Genomic DNA, 23,195 nt, shown 5'->3' with positions numbered 1-23,195 from the left:
GGGTCATTTCCTCAATACATTCTGAGGTAACTGAAGAAAAATGACTGTCAAAAATGATAAATGTTCGCCGACTGCTCTGACTCACCAGGGTTTATGGGTGCTTCATTATGTCTACATATGACCAACTTTTTTAAGACTGTATCAATTGTAAATATTTGGATATTGTAACTTAAGTTTTGGCCTTTTTTTAATTTCTTTTTTTTTTAACTAAATTGCCTATGAGGTTTCTCCACAATTTCGTAAGCCTTTTTTACTTTCACATATGTGTTCTGTTGTGTTTTTGCAGGCTGTTATTACTCATTATTTTTAATTCTTTGGATTTGCATCTATAGTCTCCTAAAGAGTAATTTTTGTAATTAATTCTAGACAGCTGAAGACTATAGTATGAGTATAGGTACCTGGAGACTTCCACCACAGCAGGCTCAGTCAGAGATAACATGGTTGATGGTCCCTGCCCTGAGGAGCTTAAAATCTAAATAATTTTCTTATCTCCTTCTTCTTTCTCTGATGTATAAGTATCTAATTAGTATCTGGCTGCCAACTTGTATACTATAAGGGCTCTCAAAGGCACCCCTCTCCACAGCATGCTTGGCAATTGAAAGTAGAAATAATGAGCAAACATCTCTCTGTCTTGCAACAGTTTAAACAGTGTTAAATAATATCTTTTCACAAGCAGCTTTAGAAATCAGGTGCTAATTTTGTGCAAAGAGTCAGAGGAGGGCCTATGGAATTATCACTGTGTCAGAGAGATCAAATTCTATAGAAGAGACTATAGACTCACAGATCTTGTTACAGGTTAGTATCTTTCTTCTTATTGAAGAAAAAAATTATAGGCAGAGCCACTTCTGCAAGACTGTGAACAAGGTTCTTGAAGCAGACTTAGATTTGCTTAAAGTGAGAAGTACCATCCGTATGTGTGTTATCTGCACTGTATTTTAAAAGAGATATCCATCTTTTCACTTATTTCATACAAGAATGCACCTATGTGACCAATCGAGTAGAGAAATGCTTTCTAAATAAGAGTATTGTATTGAATTTTGTACTATTGATGAGATAGTTGTTACTTGTTGATGTGTTTGAAGTTAAGAAATCTAGGAATCTTTTCATACTTTCCTTCTTCTCCATCCCTGCATCTCATCTTTTCCATACTTGAAAATATAATAAACTTGTTGAAAATTTGGTCTGGTTACAAGGAGCGTAGATAGTTCTGGTAGCAAATGACCTGCTTATTTCCTGTTCCAGTGCAAGAATCAGGGCGCATCTTGACCCTTACCAATGGAATGACCTCCCAGCCTGTTCCGCAGGGTCAGTGACTGTTCTCCTGTGTCCACTAGAAAAAGCTGGGAATCATTACCCCTTTTTCTTCCACTGGAAACTTACAGTGAAGTCTCAAAATCCCTGAAAGTAGGGACTTAGGGTGTTGTGGAGTGTTTTTTTCACACACACGTGTGTTAGGCATCGTGTGCTAGTGGGAATATATGGTAGTGCCATCCTCTTCTTTCACTGCTTGTCTGCACTTCTAGAGTCTGAGGAGGCTGTAAACCTTCAGTAAACACAGGATTTATGCCATAGTTCCATATTGTTGTTTCATGTTGGGAATATTTATCTTTCTGCAGGCTGTATGTCAAGTCATGGTGGAATGTAATCATGGGTACCAAGACAATATCTGCCTATGTTCTAAAGTTGGGATCAGGGTCTGATCTTAGGACTGTTTGGGTCTAAGACTTGTGTTCATGTTAATAAACAGAAGACTTCAGCCCCTCAGGACAGTCGTCTTCTTCTTACTGAAACAGTATGAAATTATTGGTTTAGATCAGATATGGTAAGTTCTCAGGTTAGCAGCAGGCATAGGGAGCCGGAATGAAGTTAATGTTGGTTATGCCTTGCTGTGGCTGTAATGTATATATGTGTGTGTGTGTGTTATTTATTTATATAAGAAAAGACAGGTTGCACTTATCTGTTACTATGTCTGCTGTTGGGCTCTCCATGTGCCTACATCACTCCTGTGTCTCTTTGTCAAGTGTTTGAAGAAAAATCAATCCTTGAAAAAGTCAGTTCAATATAACAGGGATCGGTGACTTGGCAGAAGTTATTAAAGACCCTATAAAGCTTTGCAAGAATTAAAAAAAAAAAAAAAATACAAACCCCCTTCTATTCATCCTTTTCTGATTTGGTTCTTTGTCTCAGTTCTCGTTCCAAAGGGCAAGAGGCAGTAGCAACACCAACAAAGCTTCTTTTACAGCCTTTTTTGGCATTAGTTATGGAAGGATCAGATGTCTGACCTTTCAGCAGTAGGTAAAAGGAGAATAAAAAGATCTATATTCCTGACAGTGTTTGAAAGTGCCTAGTCTCCTTAGTTTTCCTTTGCACTGACTGTTGTATGCAGTGTGCTCTGAATGTGCCAATTATGTTAAGGCAGAGAACCCCAAGCCTGTTGACTTTTACTATTCCTTCCTGACACTAAGATGAGACTGTTCAAGTTAGTAAACTCTCTTAAGATGGCAAAATCCCCTTTGCTATGGTATGGTTTATCTGTGCACAAGCCTCCCTAGATACTGGTAAGGTCACCAAGGACTTTTATTTTTAAGTTACATATATTAATTCAGTTTGATACTTCTGTCCTTGTTCCAGCCCAGAAACCTAGTTGTTAGCTTTTTGGAGTTGTTTTCAGTGAGATATGCAGGAGCTGGACCTTATTACCAGAAAGAGTGCTTTGAGGATTTAGGTGGGTAGAGTATAGTGAAAATCATCCTGTGTCTTTGTGTGCTGAACATAGTCATGTGAAGGCAAACAGTTAGGATTTCTGTGTTGTAATCATACTCGATAATATCTGTTGGTGGCATATTTTGGGTTCATTCCATTGGTATCAACTCTTGCTATTTTAAATTGTTTTACATGTGCCTTTATACCTACAATATTCATGGTGTTTATGTTGATGGCCAGTTTGCAGAAAGGCTAGGGGTGCTACATTCGTGTTTTAAAGAGGATTTCTTGTTCTGTACCTCACTGTTGCATTCAGTATGTAAACAAAACATGTCCATCTTCTGCCATGTTTCTCTTTTTTCTCAACTGTCTGTTTTCATCTTCCTTTCTTCTTTCTACACTTTTCCAACACTTTCTCGTTCTCTAGAGAAGGCTGTGACCTCCATTTCACCCTAAAATACATATATATATCTTAGATCAGCAGGTAGACTATTCTGGTATTTTAGCACATTGCCAATGAATTTTGTTCATTTCCCATACCAATATTACTGGGGATGGGGAATTTCTCACTTTGTGCAAGTGCTTGTAGCCTAAAGCAGACACTGTGGTTTCTCAAGAGTTCAGTGCCGTGGATGGCAGATATATCAGCCAGTCAGAGGAGCAGACATTTCCCAAATCTCATCAAATGTTGGATGCTGCAGATGGAGGATGACACTTTTGAGCCATACCCCTTTTTCTGAGGGACATTACTATGCCCTGGAAAAGCTATGACAAAAGCTGCACAAATTTGATTTGAATCAACATCCTTTTATTCTTTCTCCTCTCTTCTCCTGCGGAAATAGGGAAGATGTGTTTGCAAGCTAATGCTGTGTCAGAAAAGCATGACTGCGGATTGAAAAAGATCCTGCAACATTTGGAAGATCAATCAGGAGGGAAAAGGGCCCCAATTTTAAGAGCACACATGCTGCATCACAAGGACCTTCCTTTCAAGGAATGATTGCCAGGCATTTTTCTGGAAATGAAGCTTTTTTAAAAGCCCCTAAAGGGGCCTCTAAAAATGAAGGCACCCACATTTACCAGTGCAGAACAATGTTCAGGCACAGGACCCTGCTTGTTAGCTTTGGCTGTGGATTGAATTCAATGTGTTGAAAATAAAATCTGTTGTATATATACATAATAGCTTCTATACAGACATATTTGAGTCTGGTTTTGATTGTGTGAAAGTATGTATGTTTCCAGTGAAAATCTGAATTACATGTATTTGGGAAATTAGAGATTAAGCTTTAATAGATACACTTGAATCTCTTGTAAATTAGGTTATGGTAAAATTCATGTAGCCTTTCACATAAGTCTTTATGCTATACTATCTTTTGCCTTTTATTTTTACGTATATAATTCTTGCTTTTCTCTGAAGTACTGAACACGAGCAACAAAACTCAATTCTCTGTGTGACTGTCCAAAATATTAATTATCTTGACATGCTTTTATTCCTACAGTGAAGATGTTTGTAAACGAGGATTCACTGTTATTATTGATATGCGGGGATCCAAGTGGGATTTGATCAAGCCTCTCCTAAAGACACTTCAAGAAGCCTTTCCTGCTGAGATTCATGTTGCCCTGATTATAAAACCGGATAATTTCTGGCAGAAGCAGAAAACAAATTTTGGCAGTTCCAAGTTCATCTTTGAGGTGAGTGCTACACGAGAGGTGTGTGGTAAAGCATTACCTCTGAAAAGAAATTTTCTTTGGGGAAAGAAAAAATTCCCAAGCCCTGTGACTGAGAGAAAAAAAAGTCCATTTTAGTGAGGGGTTTTGGTAGTGTTGTATTCAGTCTTTCCTTTGTTTCTCTTTGATTTCTCTTTTGTGTTTAATGGAAGCATTATGCACATGCCAGGGCAGTGTATGACCTTAGTGGAGGCTACTGGTCTGGATTCTGTGTTGTGAGGCTCTGGCAGAATGACTCTGTCACAATCCAGAGACTGAAGCATGCCCGAAGATCATCACACAAAGAAAAGAGGGGAAAGTAAGGGCTTGGTTGATGTATGTGGGCTCCAAAGTTTCCTGTCATATTGAGGCATGAACCAGTCAGCTTAGTTAGCGTTAATTCAGAGGTGCCTTCAAGATTATTTTCTGTCTCCTGATGAAAGGTTTTAAATAGTGGGCAGTGCTTTTTAAAATGATTTTTAAAAGAAAGATAGATGATGTCTGAGAGACAATTCTTTATCTTGCCACATAACTACCTAACTAAGGTTGTTTTTGTGAGAGTATCAAGAACTCCTTAAAGAAACAAATCTGAATAAAGCTGCAAAAGCCATCAAATGAAAAGCCTTTCTGCTATACCATCATGTCAAATTCTGTTCATGATAAAAGCAGTGCTCACATTAGCTTCAATTAGTGCAAGAGGAATGCCTAGGTATTAGCTATGAAGAGGAGTCTTTTCTTGACCGGCAGTTAAACTCTAGATTGAAATATCTCAAAAGATTCAGTTTCCAAGTCAAGAGATCTAGAAATCTGAAATCTCTCTGAAGCTGTATACTTACTTTCTCATTGTTTGTTGGGTCTTCTCTCTGTCCTCCCCCTTTCCCAAAGCAAGGAACATTACAAGAAAATTTTAAAATAATCTCTCTGCTCAACATAAGTTCAGTACAACTCCAATTTTAAGACATTACAGAATGCCTGGCATTTTCAGATGGATACAAATTGGAAGAAAAGCCTATTATTAACTTTAAATAATTGGGCAGCCTGATTGTTTGGGCATAATTCAGGATAATGGACAGGACTTGAGGTATTTTTCTTTGTAGCTGACTTTTACAAGATTGCTGTGATTATTGGGTGCCTCCACTTCTGAAAAGCACAAACTCTGACATTCTTTAGAGACCTCAGCTTTAGGGCACAGATGTGCAGTCACTGATGAACGTCACAAGCCTTTAAGGGCTGCCAGTTTGGGTGTTAACGTGGCAGCACTGAAAATCTCTAGTAACATATGAAACCCTACGCTCTGATTTCAGAAAAAAATCATATGTCTAAAATAGATGGAAACAGCCATCAGTTGTTGGGTCCTTAAACTGTAATTTGGTTTCCAGGCACCCAGTGAATTTCTCTTATTATTGAGTCTGAATGAATTAAAACCATCTCTCATTGATTGTGCATGATTCATGAGCAGTACTTTCTATTAGCAATAAATTCTAATTGTTAATACTCCAATGACATTTCACTTTTACATTGATTTTGGCTTAATTACATTAGAAACTACTAATATGGAAGAGATCTGCCTGTGGCAAAAGCCAGCTGGAATAATCTGGAAGAAAAGAACACCCTGTTGTGTGTTTTGGCAAGTCGCAATACCTGCTTCAATTCATATACCTAAAACTTTGGTGCTTTATAACCATTACCCTGGCTGTAACACAAGTAGCAGAGTCCCTGTTATACCATGAACCTGTTTAGTGAACAATCATGTCCAGATATCCAAGAGTGCAAGTAAGAAGTCTTCAGTGTTCAATTGGGTTAAGGTAGTCTATGGCAGAAACATTCTAATGAATAAATAAATCAGTGCCATTAATAGAAAATTTTTCAGTACTTGATTCTTAAAAATTAAACATAGCCCACAACATCTTACAATGTTCCTTCAATTATGTATTGATGAGGAAAATAATCCCTTTATGCTATTTATGGATTGCACTGTTATTTCTGGTTAGACTGTCACTGATTCAAATGTTGTCATTTTCCCTTCCTTAGACAAGTATGGTATCTGTTGAAGGCCTGGCAAAACTCGTAGATCCATCTCAACTGACGGATGAGTTTGAAGGCTCCTTGGATTACAACCATGATGAATGGATAGAGTTGCGTGTCTCCTTGGAAGAGTTTTTCAACAGTGCCATCCATTTACTATCAAGGCTGGAGGATCTCCAGGAAATGTTGGCTAGGAAGGAGTTCCCAGTTGATGTTGAGGGCTCAAGAAGGCTGATTGATGAGCACACACAGCTTAAGAAAAAAGTGATTAAAGCTCCTGTGGAAGAACTGGATCGTGAGGGTCAGAGGTTGTTACAATGCATAAGATGCAGTGATGGTTTTTCTGGTAGGAACTGCATTCCTGGGAGTGCAGATTTTCAAAGCCTCGTGCCAAAGATCACCAGCCTTTTAGACAAGCTGCATTCTACCCGGCAGCACTTGCATCAGATGTGGCATGTCCGCAAGCTGAAACTGGACCAATGCTTTCAGCTCCGACTTTTTGAGCAAGATGCTGAGAAGGTAGGGAATAATCTGTTCCTTTCATACTTTAACCAAGACTTTGTCACAATGACACTGTGACTGTTTTTTCTGTAGTTAGCAACAAAAGATATTTATCACAGGTATAAATCTCATGTTGCCAGCAAATGTACTTTATATGACTCGTAAACCAAATTCACTGGATTAATTGTTGGATGTAGCAAGCATAATGACATCCAAAAAGAACTTCTCTGTCATTTTTTGATGAAAATTAATCTGCTTGGGGTTTTTTTGTGTTGCAATAAGTACATTGGGTAGACATTAATACAAGAATCAGGCTTTATTTTCAAGTTTCTTTTGCTAAGCATATGTATATATTTATTTACATGTCACAGCATCTAAAGAAGAATGATTTTTGTATTTGAAGCACTATGATTATTGTTTGCACTTCTTGTGAGTCTGTGGGAAATTTGTAGTTTAAATCTTCCTAACTGTTACCTCATACAACATTTTCTCTTACATAGGAAATTGTGACAGGATTTGCAACTGGTAAAATCTTTAGTAATAGAACTTTGTACCAAGGACAGTTAGTTCCCACAACATGAGATCTGAGACTGTGTTTAAATTAAATAGAGAAAGTATTCTGAAATAGTGGCAGCATGCAAAACTCCGTGTGGCTGGTTTGCATTAAACAGCACGTAGGGATAGCATTTGAATTCACACCTGACACTGCATCAGTGGCCAAACTTCCTGTTCACCTGTATAAAACCTTACTTGATATTAAATTATTCTATAGAGACTGCATGGCAGCTTAATATTTTCTTAGACATTTGTAATGTAGCATATCAGCCTGAAAAAGTGTGCAGAGTGTCTCAAAGTGAATAACAGTGTACGGAAGAATGTGGGGCAGAAGAAGCACTGGTAAGTAACATGGGTTTAGGAAGCTGCAGTTCCACAGGCGTGCAGTACAGCTCCAGACTTACATCCCCCTTCTCTGCTAATCAGAAGTCGCTCATTCAGGAACCTGTAGTGGGTAGTAGGGGAGTCCCCTGCAAGCAAAGCATAGCAGCTTGTTGTATTTGTTGAAAAGACTGGCTAAAAGCACCCCAAGTTCCCTTACCATGTCTCGTATACAGCACCACCTACAAATTTCAGTAACACACAGCGAAGCAGGCTTCTTACTACTTCTAATATTCATCTGCTGTTTGCTTCTGGAAGCATATGCAGCTACCGGTTTTGGTCAATTTATTTTAGAAAACTGTGTTGTGCTAGAGTCTTGGCAGTCTCACTTTTTTAATGCAGAAGTGCTTGACGTCCTGTTAGACAGTCTTGTGAGAAGGTTTTGCTGCCCATTTCTAGGCCACAGAAACAGCTCGTTCTAACTGGAAGGCAGTGAGCTCTTGGACTCATGTTTATCTAGTCTGTATATCCAGCAGAAACACCAGTCTCTAATCTTCTCCACTTAATATATGATCCAGTTGTTTCACTAATGTGTTTGTCTGGACCCAGGAGGAATAGCAAAAGAAAAGCTGACTTCATCTACAGGGGGATCTCATGAAAGATTAGGTTTTTTTAATCAATTTCAAATTAATATTATTTTTATAACGCTAGGGAGAAGCACATTGCTCAAACAAATATAATCTTCAGTACTGCAATGCAAGACATAGGACATTGGTTTTCAGTGCATGTACTAAATATCTCTAAGGAGTGCTAGAACTGAAAAGGCTCCATCATTGTATATTCAGCCCTCCTCTTGGGAAAACCTTGAATTCAGATGAGTCCCTCTAAAGTGAGAGTCACTGCGGTATCACTCCAGCATGCATAAGAGCAGCGTTTTTCTCCCAAATACTACAATTTCTTCTTTCCCCATTTCCTTGTGTGTTGCATGCTGTCGGGAGATCACTCGCTGCTGTCCTTCCCAGCAGTGGCTGTATTTCAGTTAGTGCTTCAGTTTGGATTTTCAGTTTCTTTGGGTTTATTCAGATGACCACTTCTTGCTAACATAAATTTTATTTTATTTATGATTCTTATTTGCTAATAATATTAGAAAATTTTTATTATTTAGCAAATTATTATTAATGTTATAAGTTGAGAGGGTCTCAGATTAAGTCAGCACCTGAGCAGTTCTTGTTGCCCTCTGTAGTGCTGAGGGAAGTCTCCAATATATTTTTCCTTTATATATCCTGAACAGTGACAAAAGGATGGTACGGTACAAGTATGAGCACTGTGACAGCTAATATTCTCTTTGCGTGTATTATTCTGAGGTTAAGTGTAAGGTTTAGGCAAGTCAGCAGATATATGAAACTTTTGAGGTGAAGGAAGAAGCAGTGAGAATGTGATTCTTCCATTTTTAACATTGGCCGTCTTGAGCGATTCCTGATTGACAAAACTAGTGTTTTGATCTTCTCAATATCTCTTATTTATGTATCTCACATTAACTAAACATACAGTCTTGCTTTGGCTTCTCTGAGCAGCTCTGCTTGCCTTTTCTTGACTGCTACATTTTCCCAAAGAATAGAAAGTATTTTGTTTTATACTCTCAATCAGTATTATTAATCTTTTCAGTTTGTGAGTCCCTAGAATTCTTTCAGGGAATGTTGCAGACGCTTTTACTTCACATTTCGGACATGTAGACTGATGTAAAATGTTGATGTACTTGTTCTCCTTTGCTGCCTTTTGCAAATGTCTTCGAAGTAGTCTGACCATCTCAGGCTGAAAAATACTTGTCGCATAAAATGTTCAGAGCCGAATCCAGTCTGAGCAGTATAAATAGCCACCACAGTGTGTCTGTGTATTGAATATTTAAGTTTCCTGGTACATCCATCTGCTCAGTTGTGCTTTACCAACTACACTTAGGTGCGGTGCCAAAGCCAGGATGGTCTTCATCTCCTGAGGGAAGGCACAGTTCTTTCCCTATAACCTGGATATATCGAGCGCTAACCAAATAACAACTGCAATACCTTGTGAAAGCTCAAACCCCAACGTAAAATTCTGAATATAAATAAGGTTTTAGGGCCTTTTAAAATACCTCTGCGTACACATTGGCTGACAGTTTAGGAAACTTCTTCTAGTAAGGCAAAAATGGACAAGGACTTTCCATTTTCTGGACATCTCTGATTTTAAAAATTTCAGGTGTCCTTATTGCCTGAAAAGTTTTTAAAGGTGGAATAGAAAAAAAAATAGGACACACAAGAGGGAAAAACACACAGAATTTAAGGCAGGTTAATTTTTAAATGCCTTGAATTTAAAATATCCCAGGTGTTCAAAACAAGTCAATTTACTTTTTTCATTCTATAGTGCTCCTCTATTGGAACATTTATAAATGGCAGTCACTGCTTGGGCACAAAAAATATTCAAATTACAGGTATTACAACTTACAGAAGGTCTGTATAGCTGCGTGCAACTCATATTATTGGCAAAATAAAAGGAAAGAGTGACAGTCACACCCTAGGCTTCTCCCACACAAATCATCGGGAGAGAGCAGAGCTATCTGTGAGGAAACTTTGTCTCCAAGTCAAGCCTTTAGGGTTTTATTTTCCTGTGCTGGGGCCGAGGGAGAGGAGAAGTTGGGCTATCACATAGGCACAAGCCGTGCAGTGAGATTGGATCCCCAGATGGAGACTGGAAGCTCCTTGAAGCTGAAGTCAGCAGGCAGGTCAGCCATGTGGGGAGCTTTGGCAGAGGGTGTAAGGAAGCTCACATGCTGTGCAGTGCTGACTGTAATGATCTGCTGATAAAGAACACATTTCACCCACTGGTGTAGCCCTGACCCTCACTGCTCAACAAATTCATCCCTCATCAACTAGTATTCATATGTAAGTATATATATATATATATATATATAATTTTGAAACTAGAACTGAACCTTCACTGTGTTCATACTGGGTAACAGGGAAGATATTTTTAGCCATCAGTAACATGAAAAAATGTAGTCCAATCTAAACTGAATATTGTATAAAGCAAAAAAAACCCACAATAAACACATGTCCAACTATTAGAACTATCTGAGAAATGTTAATTGGTTGGTTGAAATTTGGATAGGGAGAAGGATTCAGGAAAGAGTCCACATGTTTTGCACTTGAATAAATACCAAAAAAAAGGAAAAAAAAAAATCCTTACACTCTGCAGTTTCCAGCCCCTCTGGAAATAATTTGTAACTGGCACCCAACTTGACTTTTGTAGGAATTTCCCCATCATTCTGGGTCAGTTCCATATAAATTTTACTATCCAAGCTTGTATGTGAATGAAAACCAGTTATCATGATGTAATCAGTGTTGTCCACATTAACTATAAGCAATATAATCGTCAGCTGGACTGAACCAAGGATCTCTATTGCAAACTTACGACACCAGAGCAAAGAAAGAGGCAGCTGCTATAAAATCATTGGGGGCAGCCTCTCAATGTCCTCATCTCCCCTTTTGATTCCTGACTTTCTACAAATTCCCTTACACAATGGTAAACTCCCAAAGATGGCAATGGTAGGTAGAAAACATCACAAGTGGATTTGACTGGAAGTTTGTGGTGGGAGAATCATTTTATTTGGATATGGCCAGCTTTGTGGAAAGCGGCAAACCACAGGCCACATCTAGTCTTCAAGGGGTAGTGAAATACTGGGCTTGCTGTCAAAACCCTCTGCCTCATCTATACTAAAGCTTCCCTTTGATAAACACAGCTCTGCCTGTGATTTTCCCTGTGGGAAGCTGTGCTGGCTGCTGTGGTCCTGCTGCTGCTCTGCGAGTGGCTGCAGTGAGAGGGAGTGCAGGGCATGGCTTGCAGCTCCTACCCCACAGCAGCTGTTGCTTCCATTTCCCAGGCGTTGTGACCAGGCTGGAAGCTTTCAGTGAGAGAAAGAGTGATCGGAAAAGTGACAACAACTCAAAGTTCATAGAGCAGAAAACATGTTTGGAGAGGGGGGGTGTAAGCAAAACAGTTGAGGTGAAATAGCATGGTGTAACAGTTGCACCGGTTCTCCTGCACAGCGCTTGCGGTGCACGCGTGGGCAGTGAGACCATGGCACCAAGAAGCACACGCTGCATCCCTCCCTTCTCACACACAGTGGTTCTTCAGGCCTCTTCCTTGGTCCAGTGTCCTTAAATAAGGGACTTGATGTGTTACTGTACTGGATAGGTGCTATTAAACTTAGACCTTATTCAGTGAATTAAATAATGAGGGGATTTGGTTTCTGAAGAAGGAAAATCGCGTCTACACCAGCTGTGCTAGACTCCTGTCCAGTGTCCTATTCTCATTCCCAATGAAAATACTGGTTAGACTCCTACTCATTTTAAGCAGAAGCCTGGTATACCAATTAACGGTTATTCTGAAGTAGGAGATGAAATTTAGGAGTTCCTGATTTAGAATCTAGCTTAACACCATACAGAGTTAGTCTAGAAAAATACAGAAAAGCTCTAGCTCCACAGCAAAGTCAGTGGGAGACAAAATTGTCCAAGAAATATATAATCTGAGTATTTGAAGCATGCTTATGCTAGTATTGGAGTATTACACCTGCCAAAGGTTCATGTTCCTCAGAAGGAAGTAATGCTCTGCTTGCTACTCTGCCTAAAAAGATGCGGGATGATAGCTTTGATGGAATAATAGAAGGCAAAATGTGGAAAATTGCACTGTGGTTTAGAGGGGAAAGATGGCTTTGAGAAAGAAACAGTGAATTCTTGACGTTTCGAAGAAGGAAAACAGTGCGTTTGTGCTTTTGTGATACATACCCACTTCAACTGTTTCACACATTGCTTCCCCTTACACTGCACCTAAAAATTCTGATGCTGTATGTTCTGTAATAAAATACATTACAAATATGATGATATGATCCTTCTTGCTTAGGAAGCAGTTTATTTTATTACAGTCCATTAAGTGGAGCAATTGTAACTGCTGCTTTAGTGAAGTGATGCTGTGTGGCGAAGCATTTCCTGGAAATGGATCTTAGATGCCTTTCTGGAAAAAAACAGCATAAGAAAGATTCAAAAGATCAGCCATCATATTAACTTCCTTTGTTTCCCATCACCTATATATTTTCTTCTTTTAACATGTCAAGTAACCCAGGAAGTGATACATAAGCAGATAATAGAGTTTTCCTGTTTATAATGTGTCATATTTACCCTCATGGATTTGTGTACCACCAAAAGGCGTAGCACCTGGGACAGACCTCTCTGGCTGAGAGAAAATCCACTTAGTGAAGGACCATTTCCCCTGACTTATTTCACTGCTGGTAGCGCTCAGTTTCTTTGTCTGTTCTATGTGCCATATCTACAATCGCCACCAAGGTTTTGTGCAAAATGTTGGCTTAGAAATTACTGTAAGGGGAATGTGTCCAGGGAATGAGACTTGGAAACCAATGAGGAAAGTACTGACAAGCTGACGGAAGGAGCTGTCTTATGTGAAGTGAATCAGTTCTAAGGAGATGGTTAATTAGGACTGGGGAGGAGGCAGGAGAAGGAACCAGAATCAGGATTAATAATGAAAGCATATCCTTAGTGTCTAGCACCAAAGGGAAGTATATATGCCCCCTGCGCTGTAACACTGTGAAAGGATTTGTTACCAAATGAATAGTATTTAGCATTTAACAGTAATGATCATACAGGCATAATAAGCATGGATTAGACATGGATTTTTGCACAGGATTTAGATTTAATTTAAGTTATGTGAACACTGCGTTGGTGTACAGAAATCAGCATGGCCTGGATTTTCCATTTAAGTACTTACACCATGTGTATCACCACAGCACAGTAGGTGAGCATCGCAGTAAGGAGCTTTCTTGGAGATTTTGAACACGGGCTGGGGGAAAGTTAGACCTGAGGTAAGCTCCATAAGACTTCCACAATAAAAGGAGTCAATAAGCTTAGTGTCTTTTGCAGAGACATTTGACTGAGAGTGTAAATGAGGCTCATTTAAAAGCATGTTAACTTTCATCCCATTCCAACTTCATCCCATTCCAAATGTCTGTGCAGAAAAAGACAGAGGCCTTTGGGCACAGATGCTGACTGGGAAAGGCTTGTGAACATGCATTTGTGTGCAGGGACCTTTATAAGAAAAGCCACCAAGAATTTACCGCTAAGCATAAATGAAATCTCTTACCATAATCCCAGAAAGAGTTCCACCTACCCCTTTTGTCCCAAAGCAGTTGCTTCTCTCTCTTCATTGTGTGGAATCACTCAGTTTCAGGCTAAAACATGTGCATGTTTGCATCCCCTGACTTGATTGCATTTTAGTGCTTGAGATCTCTGTGAGGTATCAGCTAAAAAGGTGGAGGCCTGGTCCTGTAAAGCTGAGCGAATCTCAGTTTCTGTTAAAATTAGTGTAGGACTCACAGTCTCCAGAAGAATTCCTGCTGACAGGTATTCAGTGACCCAGCGCTGTCTGAGCCCTATGCCCAGGAGCTGGGTAGCCACCATCTCTACCTGCTGTCTCCGTCTCCAGCCATATTGATGGCAGTGTTAGCCACTTTGTCGCTTCCTTATTGAATGGGACCTTATTTCCAGGTTTTGTGCCAGTTCTGCTCTGCAATGTTCTGGTCACGTTAGTACACGTTTGCGCCGCTATGGGCAGCTTGATTTGCCTTGCCTTGCAATAGCCCTAATACAAGAAAAACAAGCTTTGACAATGTTCCTGACGCACTGGGGTTTTATTTTAAGCTATAGGAGAAATATACAGTGCCTGTATTTATGGAACCAGAAAGGAAGAATTGTCTATGTGAAGGGAGAACATTTAGTCAAAGTATTTTAAGTTACTTTTAAGTTACTTTAGATTCTTTTTCTCTGCCTTTTCTCATGCATATGGATTCTTGCACAGAGCACATAGTGTTTGTTCTCTTTTGCAATGTTGTTTCCATATCTGGTGTATACTCTCTCATATTGCCGGTAAAAAATGCTTTATTTTATAATCGCAAGTTTCCCTTGCCATATGGTGCCTTTTTTTGGTATAGAGATTCTTACTAGTCAGCTATTCTTCCCTGACCTGGGAATAAATAAAATCAGATTTGGGATGCCGGTGCTGGGAGGGAAAGTCAGCTATCAGTCTAAAGTAGCTACCATGTGAATAGAAGATCATCCTCCTTTGCCATCCTTTTAACTTAAGCCGGCTCTGAAACTACAATGAAAATAGAGAGGGCAACCCCCATGTTCAACGTGAAGTGTTTGCTCTGACACAGCATTTCTGGTACAAGGCAGAACACAGAAAATGAGTGCAGATAGATCCCTAAATTGTTGAATCGGCAGACACCACCTTACAATACCAGATTTTAAAATGTCAGAAAGATAATTATATAGGTGATATGGATACGAGGCTTAAACTGAGGCTGAACTAGTTGTATAAACAGTAGCTAAGTGCATGTTTATATGGCACCTAGCACACTAAGGCACTGAATCTGGCTGGGGTATTGGCTGTTTCCAGCAACGAAATGCAAATTTGCAGTAGAAAAATGGCCTTCGAGATGTAAGGGGATAGAAACATTCCTACTGAATACAGATACGTATCAACACATGGCTCGGGTTGCTTTAGGATAGTACTGGGAATATTGTGTTTTGTGCAAGGCTTTTCTAATAGCATCAATCAAGGACAAAGGACCATCATGGGAAATTCGTATCAAAGGGAAAAATTGTATATCCATTCTTAAAAATCTGTGTATTTCCCCAAATGAAATTATGCCAGCTCTATTCCCTTTTATTTAATTACTTCACACATCTTAGAATAAAGGAGGCTCTAATAAAATAGGTGAGAATTGAAAGCATATAGCAATAACTCTATTGTAACAGCAGTTTTTCATTGCTTTTCAGTGTTTATTCAAATGTGTTATCTGTCACATTTCTTTTTTTGCTTTTTAAAATAATTGAATTCTTGCTACTGAGTACTGCTCCTGCTCTGTCTTAAAGCATATCGGTGTCATGGATGAGCCAGTATGAGGTGTTCTGATGCAGCTGAATAAACAGTATGATGTTCTGAATGCATCCTCACTGATTTCTTTTTTTTTCTGAAGCTCAGTGGTAGCAAAACAGAGCTTATGGATTGTCCAGGTTACATGGCGTACCTCACCTCAGACTTCTTTTTGTTTTTGTTTTTCTTTTTCTTTTTCTTTTTGTTTTTGTTTTTGTTTTTGTTTTTGTTTTTCTTTTCCTTTTTCTTTTTCTTTTTCTTTTTCTTTTTTCCTTTTCTTTTTCTTTTTTCTTTTTCTTTTTTCTTTTTCTTTTTCAACAAGCGCACAAAAACACAAAGTTGCCTAGAAACAGAAAAATGTTATAACAAGGGGTGGTTGTGCACAGAGTGTATGTTGGCAGTCCCTTGTAATGCTGTGAGCATAGATGTTGCGCCAAAGAGATTTCAGAGTGGGATCAGCACCTTCCACTTTGGAAGTCTCTCAGAGTGGCAGCTAAACCGTGTCAAATTTGCAATCCCCCTTCCCTAGTCATGGAAACAAAAGAATTATTGGGGAACAACGGGGTAAATCCTGTTCAGCATTTATAACCATAAATTACTTGCAAAACGCTTCATCTTTAACAGAAAGAGGAATCCTATGTAGTCTGTATCTCTCAGTTCAGGAACCTGAATGATTGTATTCTTTGCAGGATATACCTCTGAATTAAAGATGCAGCAAGCTGACATCTGCTCTGTTTAATATGAAGTAGGCTTCTATGTAGGCAGGTTGCTAATGCCGTCCACAATTTATTGTCCCCAATCTGAAGAGTTGCCAGAGCAGGAAGTAATCACAGGGGGGGGACTCTGTGGCAACTGTTCATTATTACTTTGACCATTGCTGGTCACACCTAATAAGATCCTGTTCTTGGTATCTGTAGGAAAGAACAGATTTTTGCAAGACCAGGAGATCATTATAGCAGTTTTTAACTTCCTCAAAGCACAAACAGAGCTCTTTTCTGCTAATTGGATGGTAAAATCTAAGTGTCCTCATTATTACTGATGTTCCAAAGGAGGCTGCAGCTTTTTCACAGTGTCAAGCTTGTATCCTGCTAGTTTCTTAATTATCAGTCAAGGCCATAGGAGGTCTTCCCCTATGTACCAATAGCTTTCTTTTTTGCCTTTCCATTCACCAGTAGAAAGTTTGGGGACAAATCTAATAACAACAGGACAAATTCACGAGTACACACCAACTGTTTTGCGCTGCCTCTACAATTGAAAGCAGCTACAAATGCAGTTTTGCCATCTGTTTTGAGAAAGTGTCGGATTGCCTTGCCTGCTGAGCAGAGCAGTAGAGGGAACTAGATAAATATGTCAGAAATCCTCTTCCTGGTGGATGTTATTCTAGCGGCGAGTGTCACCTAACCCTGTTACAACCATCATTTCTTTCACTGTGGAGGAGGTGGCAGGACTCCTTTTGGAGCCTCTCATTGACATTTCTGTTTCTGTTGCTGCAAGTATGTTGCTAGTTTGACAACTCTAAGGGTACAAACTACACTGACCGGAGTTCTGCCTCCACAAGCAAAGCATGTAAGAATCTTCTGAAGGCGTTAACGGTGCTGAGTTTCAGAGATGTGGAGACAGCTGTCCCTCAGGATGGGCAATCATCTGCCAGAGACTGATTGCTGTTGAGCTGGATTGGCTTTGGAGCAGCAACATCAAAGTACAAAGGACGCAAAGTTCAAAGCTAAAAAGCTGGAATTAAAAACCACAGGGGTTAACTGCTTTGCCTCCTGTCACACAGGAAGCCTGTCCTACAGTGGGAGTCCTGATCTGATGTGTAAAATAGTGTCTCCTATGTCAGTGCTTTGCATCCTTCTTTACCAATTCCTTCTGTCCCGTGCTGCAAAATCTGCTTCTCTCTCTCTCTCTCTCTATCTCTCTCTATCTCTATCTATCTATCTATCTGTCTGTCTGTCTATCTCTCTCTCTCTCTCTTTATCTCTATCTCTCTATCTATCTATATATTGGCAGGCAGGCAGCTAAATATGTTGCTTTCGCAGCACTTGGAATTGAACCTAGTCTTTTTGATAGGAAGGTAAAAACAATAACGGCGCTAGGGATGAGGAAGACTTGCGCATTTCCTTCACGCTAAGTGTGCCATATACTATAGTTACAGCAGTCTGAGGCCACTTTCTACCCAGTTTGCACTGGATCATCCAACACATTTGTGACCTTTCAGCGCAAGAGTTCAGGACGTTAACCAAGTGATGGCGTAGTTCCTGCTTTCTGTTCCCAGAGTCTGGCAGCAGTCGCCTCACAGCCCGTCCACTCCTGACTGTAAGGAAATGTCTCTGAAGCCTGCTGCTGCTGAAACTGGAACATGGTGTGCTGTGCTATTTGTAGTTTCCTGCTGCCGACACTGGATACGCAGTTACTATTCCTCTTGCTTCCTCCATGAACATTAAAATGGGTCCAAAAATAATTGAAAGCAGTATGTTCCAACGGCATATTTTTGCATTTGCACAAATTTCCTCTTTCACTTGCCAATTTTGATAGAGAGCATTTTGAGGCTGTTTCAGCTTTTCCAACTTGGCACCGCTGGGTGTAGGCACAGGAATTCCTGGGCACAGGAATGCTCCCCTGATCAGTATGGCAAAAGAAAGTGTTTTGGCATCTGAATACAGACTTAAAACTAATTTTTAGGGATGAATATAGGATATTATAACAATGAAGTTCTGTGTTAACTAATGAAGACAAGAAGATCCAAATGATCTAAAGAGCAAAGAAGCCCACACAGCTAGAAAAAGACAAGAAAGAGGTCTACAAGTATAGAAAAAGATAAGAAAGCTGCTTTATTTTATTTATTCCTTTGATCCTCAAAAATGATAGGTGGTAAAAGCCTAGCTGTCAGGAAATAATGTAATTAAACTGTGCATGAGGTTCACAGAGTTATTATGCTGTATCTTTCAGATGTAGCTGTGTGATCATTCTTAAATTAACGTCTTCCTGGCCTGGCTGAAATACTTTAAATGGCTCACACTTGGCAGAGCTTGGGGGTCTTAAAATTATATCTTAAATTAGCCTTCATATCTATTTATAGGGAACACATGAGGGTGGATGTGCAGTCAGGAGGTTATCTCCTCAGGAGTTGCTGATAGTTTGAGAGATGAAACAAGGAGCATGGTCTGTTGATCATGTCTGGGAGTATCAGTGTCATTTTAAAGCAGGTCACTCTGGCTTTTCTTCTTACATACAATGCATGTCATGAGAACTAATTCAGAAATGTTTTCTTGAAACTTTATGTATTGCAAGGCTCCTCCATATTTTTTGACATTGAAAATTCTGGATATGTTATGTCCTGCACAGGTGCTGAAATGGTGCCACAAGCAAAACAGCTTGAGTTGAGGAATTTTGCTCAGTTTATTGCTAATCAACATAAACTTCTGATCTCGATTTGTTGAGAGAAAAAGCAGGATACATCCCCATAAACACATCTCCTTCCCTGGACTCAGTCTCCCTGATTTTTGTCATGGTTTGTACTCAGTCTATCAAAATTCTTCTAATCTGATGACAGGCAGCAGGGGATATTTGGGATAATGTTTGCATGAATTTCTTTCTGCTGTGTTACAACTATTCTTTGATTCTTAGTGTTTTCCTGCTGCCCTTCCTTAGTGTCCCTGCCCCGTGGTGAGCCACCTGCCATCCCTCAGGAGTGTCCCTGTCCCCTTTGACATGGAGAATCCTACAGAGCATCTCCAGCCCTCTGCAGATGCCATGTTCTTTCCTTAACACCTCATATCCAGGCATTTCTCTGGCTGACGGGTAATTTGGGGTAACAGTTGGGCTCTGGCAGGGGGTGGTTTTACCCCCTGGGTCCCCTCGATGCCCGGTACAGCAGGAACTGGACAGCAGCAGCTCCAGGGGCTCACAGCCTCCTTACAGGCTGCCCTGCGACCATCCCACCATGCAACCTACTGCTTGCACCTGTTGCACAGGGGAAGGAGCAAACAGCCTTGCACCCAGCTAAATTAGCTTTTACAACCCTTTCAGCTCTGGGGAATTTTGAGTTACTGTGAGGCACGATCTGGATTTTAAGGTGTTTATCAACAAATCTGTTCACTGAAGTGAGGCTTAAGGCAGCCCCATGGAAACCAGGGCCACTGCCCAGGGGACGTTGAGGCTCAGTGTCATCTTTGGAGCGTGTGTCCCCAGGTGGGGACACAGTCTGCCCTCACAGCTTCCCAGGTTCAAGAGAAAACATTGAAGTGGTTGATTCATGGGATGAGGAAATAGCTGAAGCACAGGGGTGGGGAGTGCTGAACACCCTAAAATCTGGCAGAAAGCTGACGTCCTTCATTTTCTGATTGTGCAGAGATCCCAGCTCCAAGAAGAGACCTGACATATTGTGAGTTTAAACCTGTGATTACTCCACAGCTGTGTCTCTGCACCTCAGACACAGGTGATTTTGGTAGGAGAAACAACACGCTTCTAGTACAAAGCAGTAAACATCTGTCTGGCTTTTCTGTTTTTAATGGCAGCTATTTGGAGTCACAGGAATGATGCATATTAAGCCAGGAAAAGAACCTGAGTCTGTAATAAAGTCACCAAACTTGTACAGCATTTTCATCTGAATGAAATCGTATCTCTCAGATTCTGAAAACTGAGAGGAAGATCCCTTATCTTAGGACCCACTCTGATCTTTTCATAATTTGAATTTTTTCCATTCGTGAGAATGTTATTTATTTATTTATTTATCTCTTTTAGCATTACATTTCCCGTCAAGGTAATGACTTAATTTGCTCTTAGACAGCAAACACTTCTCTGTAGATGATCTATGCCCAGGAAAGGCCATTTCCATTTACCAAACTGAAAATCCTTTCCAGGAATGCCTGAGTGTTTGACGTCACTAAGTGTGGTGGAGAGGTATACAATATTTCAACAAAGTGAAGAAAACATGTGGACACATAAAATACGCCCAGATATTATTAGTCACGTTTATGTGTTCCGTATCTGTAATTTTCTCCCACCTTCAACAATAAAATTATTGTGTCTCTATTCAGCATTGTAGGAATCATATGCCTTTGTGCATGGCTGTGGCTTGATATCTGTCAGGGAAAAAAACTCAGATCTAGCATTTAGTGGGAATGTTCAGCATAAATATATTAGAAATGCCGCTCTGATATTAATACAGAGCAATTTGATATGTCACACATCAAGCTAATTTTCTAGTGGATTGACAGTTGTGTCCATTGTCTGGAATAATGTAATGTGGTGTAGCTTAAACTTACTGTACTCTATGAATCATATACACAGATATTTATAATGGAAAAACTATGTTCATGCAGCATTGAGGTTACGCAAATACAGCTGTAGGTCTTAATCTTCAGCTGGTGTAAATCGGCCTCATTGGAATGTCACCAATTTACTCTGGCTCTGGACCTTGCTGAACACGTGTGAAAGGGAACGGTCTGGCAGAAGTGTGGGCTTGTCTGTCACTGTAAACAAGAGACAAACACAAAAACAAACACAACTTTGTATTTAGGCCTTGGCTTAGTAAAGCATTTAGAGTGCACTGAGTTCTATTTTGAAATCACAAGTACTTTGATCAATTAGGGCTGTATTTATACAGCGGCAACAGGGACTGGGATTTCTTTCTGTTGGAACAGTTTTCATCAGATTTGTTGATTCATGGAAAAATTGAAATGTGTAATCAAACTTTTCTTAAGTCCAAAATTTATTCTAGGGCCAATATGCTTCTATCTGAGAACACCCATTTTCCTAGTGACCCTTCAAGTAACCAGCCCAGTGTCAGAGCCTTGTGGGCACTGCTGGGTGTTAAAAGACCTGAGAAGTGCACCTGAGGCATCCCCATCCCTTGCCCAAGGGCCAGGAGCCTCACTTCATCTCAGCTGTGGGGTATCAAGCTCAAGCTCTGCCCTGCCTGGCCGTATGCCCTGCTGAGCCAGGCACTGATCCATAGACTGATTTTGTGGCATGAGCTGGGACCTGCTTTCTCCCTTTGGACCCGTGCTGTCATCACAGTGCTGTGTCTGAGCCTGGTTGCCCTCACTGCACCAGATCCTGACCTGCTGATGGGCTTCGTTAGCTTAAGCTTGGACTTGTCTTGTTACTGCAACTTGCCTGATGGTCTCTTGATTAAACCTGGCTGCTATTAGTGCTCAGGGGCTGTGGGATGGGCTCTGACTAATGAGGTCCTGCCCTTCCTGCTGGGCTTTTGTTCCTGTCTCCTTGCAGTACTTTTTGGAGCAGCCAATATCAGCCCTCTCTTCTGCTGAGTTTAGTTCAGAGACTTGAGCAGAGGGATTTTTCTGTATTCCAGGTAAATACCCTGATTCTTTAGATCGTTGGCTCTTCTCATGTGTTCCTTTGTGAAGGTGTTGGCCTTTTCCAGATGTGCAGATGACCTCGGTATGGCCGGTTCCAATAAAACTACAGTTCTTATTCTTGTCTGGAGGCACCAGTGGACTTTCTTGAATAATTGCCTTTTATAAAGGTAGCTCGCATGCAAATCTTTCTAGAGTCAGGCCCCTGCGTGTTAGTATAGACTGCATATGAACCACAAATATGTTGCATGCTGTTATTTTTGTTCAAATACTGGCTAAATTCAGTTGCAAGAGATTCAAGGAATATGGCTTGATTTATCTTTAATTGAATTGTTGTGAATGCTTAACTTACTTAATGAGATAGAAATAGACCTTTGAGTTGGAAACAGTAAATCTCAAGAGAGGGATTCTGGCAGTTGCTGATCTACGTGTGTTATTATTTTGTTTATATTGTAGAAACATAGAAAATGAATTTGTTCAGCTGTAGGTGCCCTGAGAGTGGAACTCTCTGCTTGTTGTTGTAGATTAGTCAATTTAGCACTGGCTGGATAGTTTTGAAAATCCAAAATGCACATGGACTCTTATATGGCCCTCTCTTTAATAAGCAATGTATGCTTATCTTGAGCATTTCCTAACCTGTGGATCATAGATATTAAGTTACTTCATAGTTGATAAAGGTATTCAATAAAACAGATTTATTGTGTATAGATTTTAAGTTGCTTAAAAAATTTTATGGGATCCACAAATTGTAGAAGGTTGAAAAGTGCTGATCTAATAGGGATTTTATCTGGCACATAATTAGTCATCTGCCCTCTACTCAACTACAGGCAAGACATTTGTTTAGATTTAACATACTTTTTTTTAGCAGCCTATGGAGGTATAGTGGGAAAGTAAATTTGTGCTTGGTGCATTACATGTGAGACTGGCTGAAATTTATTACAAAGACTACCTCATGTTTTTTATAAGTGTTCTTGAATTTGCTCTTCTTATTGGGAACATAACCTGAGTTTTGCTTGTCAGGGCAAATCCAGGAAACACTACCGGTCTTTGTCAATATTTATGCAGGAGGCTTCCAAGAGAAAAGAT

General features: G+C 40.0%; 1 protein-coding gene across 12 annotated transcripts in view; it reads left to right on the top strand.

The window, feature by feature from the left end:
* Nucleotides 1-23,195, top strand: part of KALRN (kalirin RhoGEF kinase) — a 513,673-nt gene that overhangs the window by 201,884 nt on the left and 288,594 nt on the right. For all 12 annotated transcript variants that reach the window (XM_054069262.1, XM_054069263.1, XM_054069264.1 and 9 more), the window contains exons 4-5: nt 4,200-4,392; nt 6,439-6,951. In XM_054069262.1, coding sequence (XP_053925237.1) covers nt 4,200-4,392; nt 6,439-6,951 — 706 coding nt within the window. The remainder of the gene's footprint in view (nt 1-4,199; nt 4,393-6,438; nt 6,952-23,195) is intronic.

The sequence above is a fragment of the Cuculus canorus genome, chromosome 6 (genome assembly GCF_017976375.1).
Source record: "Cuculus canorus isolate bCucCan1 chromosome 6, bCucCan1.pri, whole genome shotgun sequence".
Taxonomy (NCBI): domain Eukaryota; kingdom Metazoa; phylum Chordata; class Aves; order Cuculiformes; family Cuculidae; genus Cuculus; species Cuculus canorus.
Note: the sequence above shows the minus strand (reverse complement) of the source record. Positions and strands in the feature narration are given on the sequence as shown.